Below are 2,455 nucleotides of genomic sequence, written 5' to 3'. Positions count from 1 at the left end.
TTCAAAGTTATCTCTCATCTGATCAATTAATTCATTTATTTGTGTAATTGCAGTTTTGTTGGGGTTCCAATTCACCTTTCCTATAGAAGGGAATTCTTCCATTGCATAATAGAATATACACATAACAATTGAGCCAAATTTGCATTGTGCACCATTTGATCTCCTTATTGCTCCTAGGTTCTCATTAATTTGTTGCAACATGAGTTCTACCAAATCATATTTGTGATCTTTCTTCACTAGTTTGTAGGCTACATCAACTACTAGACATGGCACACTGTTTAGTTTGCTGGATTGATAGAATTTGTGAGATATAATTCTCACAAAAAAATCTAGAAGTGGATCAATTATTGTATCAATGGTCATTCCCCTATTGTTCTATTTTGCTCCATTATTTTTCTCAATGAGCTCCTTTTTGTCATTTGTCAACATCTTTGGCCAATCTAGGGTTGGGAATCCTATGACCCTATAAACTATTGTCTTGGTAATCTTAATAGGTCCCATCTCTAGCCATAGAAAACCATCATGAATTTGACTCAGAACAATGTGAATACATTGAATTTTGAACCCTATAGGTTAGACTAGGGCATTGGTCAATCCCTTTCTCTCAACTATCTCAAACTCCTTTTTCAAAATCTTATTCTCACACAGTTTGTCATAGGCTTGGAATATTTCAAAATCACCTATGGCACCAATTGGGGTCTATACTAGTGGGACGTCCCCCATATCTCCATCCAATGGAGTATTGGTTGCATCTTCTTCTAGCACTATCCTCTCACCTTGGGTCAAGTATGGCCTTGGTGCAGCATCTCCTTGCCCTCGTCCTTTCGCTCGCCCCTTCCGCCTCCGATCTCCCTTATCTAATCATGCGGTACGGGATTGGGAAAACAAGTTGGTTGTCAACCTGTCCACTGCTGTCTTAGACCCTCTTTCTTTTAACTTTTTAAAGCAGGGTCTTAATTTCTCTTGCTCCCCTCGAGTCATCCCTCACATGCAGTTCCTCATTGAGATCGAGAATGCTATTCGCTCTCTTTCAAATGATGAGGCAGAAGCAGTTAGGCAAGATTGTGCAGTCGCCCTTAGGCATGCTAAACCACCAAAACCCAATTTGCCTAGTGGAGAAATGCATGCCTTTAAAAGTCTTGTCAAGGATAATGACATCATTATTACCAAAGCTGATAAAGGTAATGCTACTGTCATCATGAACAGGCAAGACTATGTCTCCAAAATGTGTGACTTGCTCGCTGACACCAGCAGCTATCGCACTCTCTCGCGCAATCCGTGCCCCAAGATCTGTAAGAGAGTCAAAGCCTTGGTTCTCAATTCCTCCTTTGATGAGACCACAAAGAAAAAATTGGTTCCATCCAAAGAAGTGACCCCCCGTATTTATGGGGTCCCTAAAATTCACAAAGGAGGCATACCTTTGAGACCCATTGTGGACACTATTGGGTCACCTACTTATCTCCTTGCCTCCCACCTTGCCAAGTTAATTTCCCCCTTGATTGGAAATTCCAACTCTTTCATCAAGGATTCTTTGCATTTCGTCTAGTTTGTTAAGGGCTGCAAGGTTGAACAGGATGACATCATGGTAAGTTTTGATGTGGTCTCCCTCTTCAGCAAAGTCCCTATTCAGGAGTCTGTTCTTATTGTAAAGAGCAAGATTGGTGATGAGATGACAGACTTGGTTGAATTCTGTTTAAGATCCACGTTCTTCTTCTTCCAAAATGTTATCTATGAGCAAGTGGAAGGGGTTGCCATGGGTTCCCCTCTCTCTCCGATCATTGCGAACCTCTTTATGGAACATTTTGAGGAGGCAGCCATCCACTCCTTTCCCCTGAAACCTAGATGGTGGAAACGATATGTAGATGACACCAATGTGTGTTGGCCACATGGGCTTGAAAAACTTGAGGAGTTTCACAAGCACATCAACAACTTGGTCCCTAGCATATCGTTTACCATGGAGCTAGAGTCAGACAACCGCTTATCCTTTCTTGATGTTCTTCTCATCAGGAAGCAGGATGGCACCTTTGGTAGGTAGGTTTATCGTAAATCCACCCACACTGACTTATATCTCCACTCTTCTTCCCATCACCACCCCAGCCATAAAGCCAGCATCCTTAGAACCCTTGCCCTGAGAGCCTTCAGAATCTGTGATGAAGAACACTTAGATAGTGAGTTATCTCATCTTCGTCAGGTCTTCTCCTTGAATGGATATCCGTGCAAGAAAATTTCTAGGGCTCTTCGCCAGGACAAATCCTTCTTTCTTTCTAGCTCTAGGCCTACCCCATCCTCGAACCTCCCTGCTTTGCATGTTTCCATTCCTTTTGTGGATGGCATCTCCCAAAAGATTGCCAAAATCTTAACAAAAAGGGGCCTCCGAGTTGTATTTAAACCCCTTTCAAAGTTAAGTAATCTTGTCCCATAGCTCAAGGACTCCAAAGACTCATTTCTTGACTCA

General features: G+C 42.2%; 1 protein-coding gene across 1 annotated transcript; it reads left to right on the top strand.

Moving 5' to 3' along the window:
- The first annotated feature begins 682 nt into the window (after window positions 1-682).
- On the top strand, window positions 683-2,035 carry LOC149556639 (uncharacterized). The gene is made up of 2 exons (XM_089829932.1): window positions 683-1,312; window positions 1,547-2,035. The coding sequence occupies exons 1-2, from the start codon at window positions 683-685 to the stop codon at window positions 2,033-2,035; spliced, it is 1,119 nt and encodes a 372-aa protein (XP_089686058.1).
- The last annotated feature ends 420 nt before the right edge of the window (window positions 2,036-2,455 follow it).

This window comes from Cupressus sempervirens, chromosome 5, assembly GCF_028749045.1.
Source record: "Cupressus sempervirens isolate cs-2001-9-10 chromosome 5, ASM2874904v1, whole genome shotgun sequence".
In the NCBI taxonomy this organism is placed as follows: domain Eukaryota; kingdom Viridiplantae; phylum Streptophyta; class Pinopsida; order Cupressales; family Cupressaceae; genus Cupressus; species Cupressus sempervirens.
The sequence above is the reverse complement of the archived record's forward strand: the minus strand, read 5'-3'. Positions and strand labels throughout refer to the sequence as shown.

Bases quoted from the DNA above. Each gene is read 5' to 3' on its own strand.
- LOC149556639 (XM_089829932.1), top strand. From the start codon at position 683: ATGGCACCAATTGGGGTCTATACTAGTGGGACGTCCCCCATATCTCCA. The intron at 1,313-1,546 runs GTTCTCAATTCC...CATTTCGTCTAG, and splicing joins GTAAGAGAGTCAAAGCCTTG to TTTGTTAAGGGCTGCAAGGT.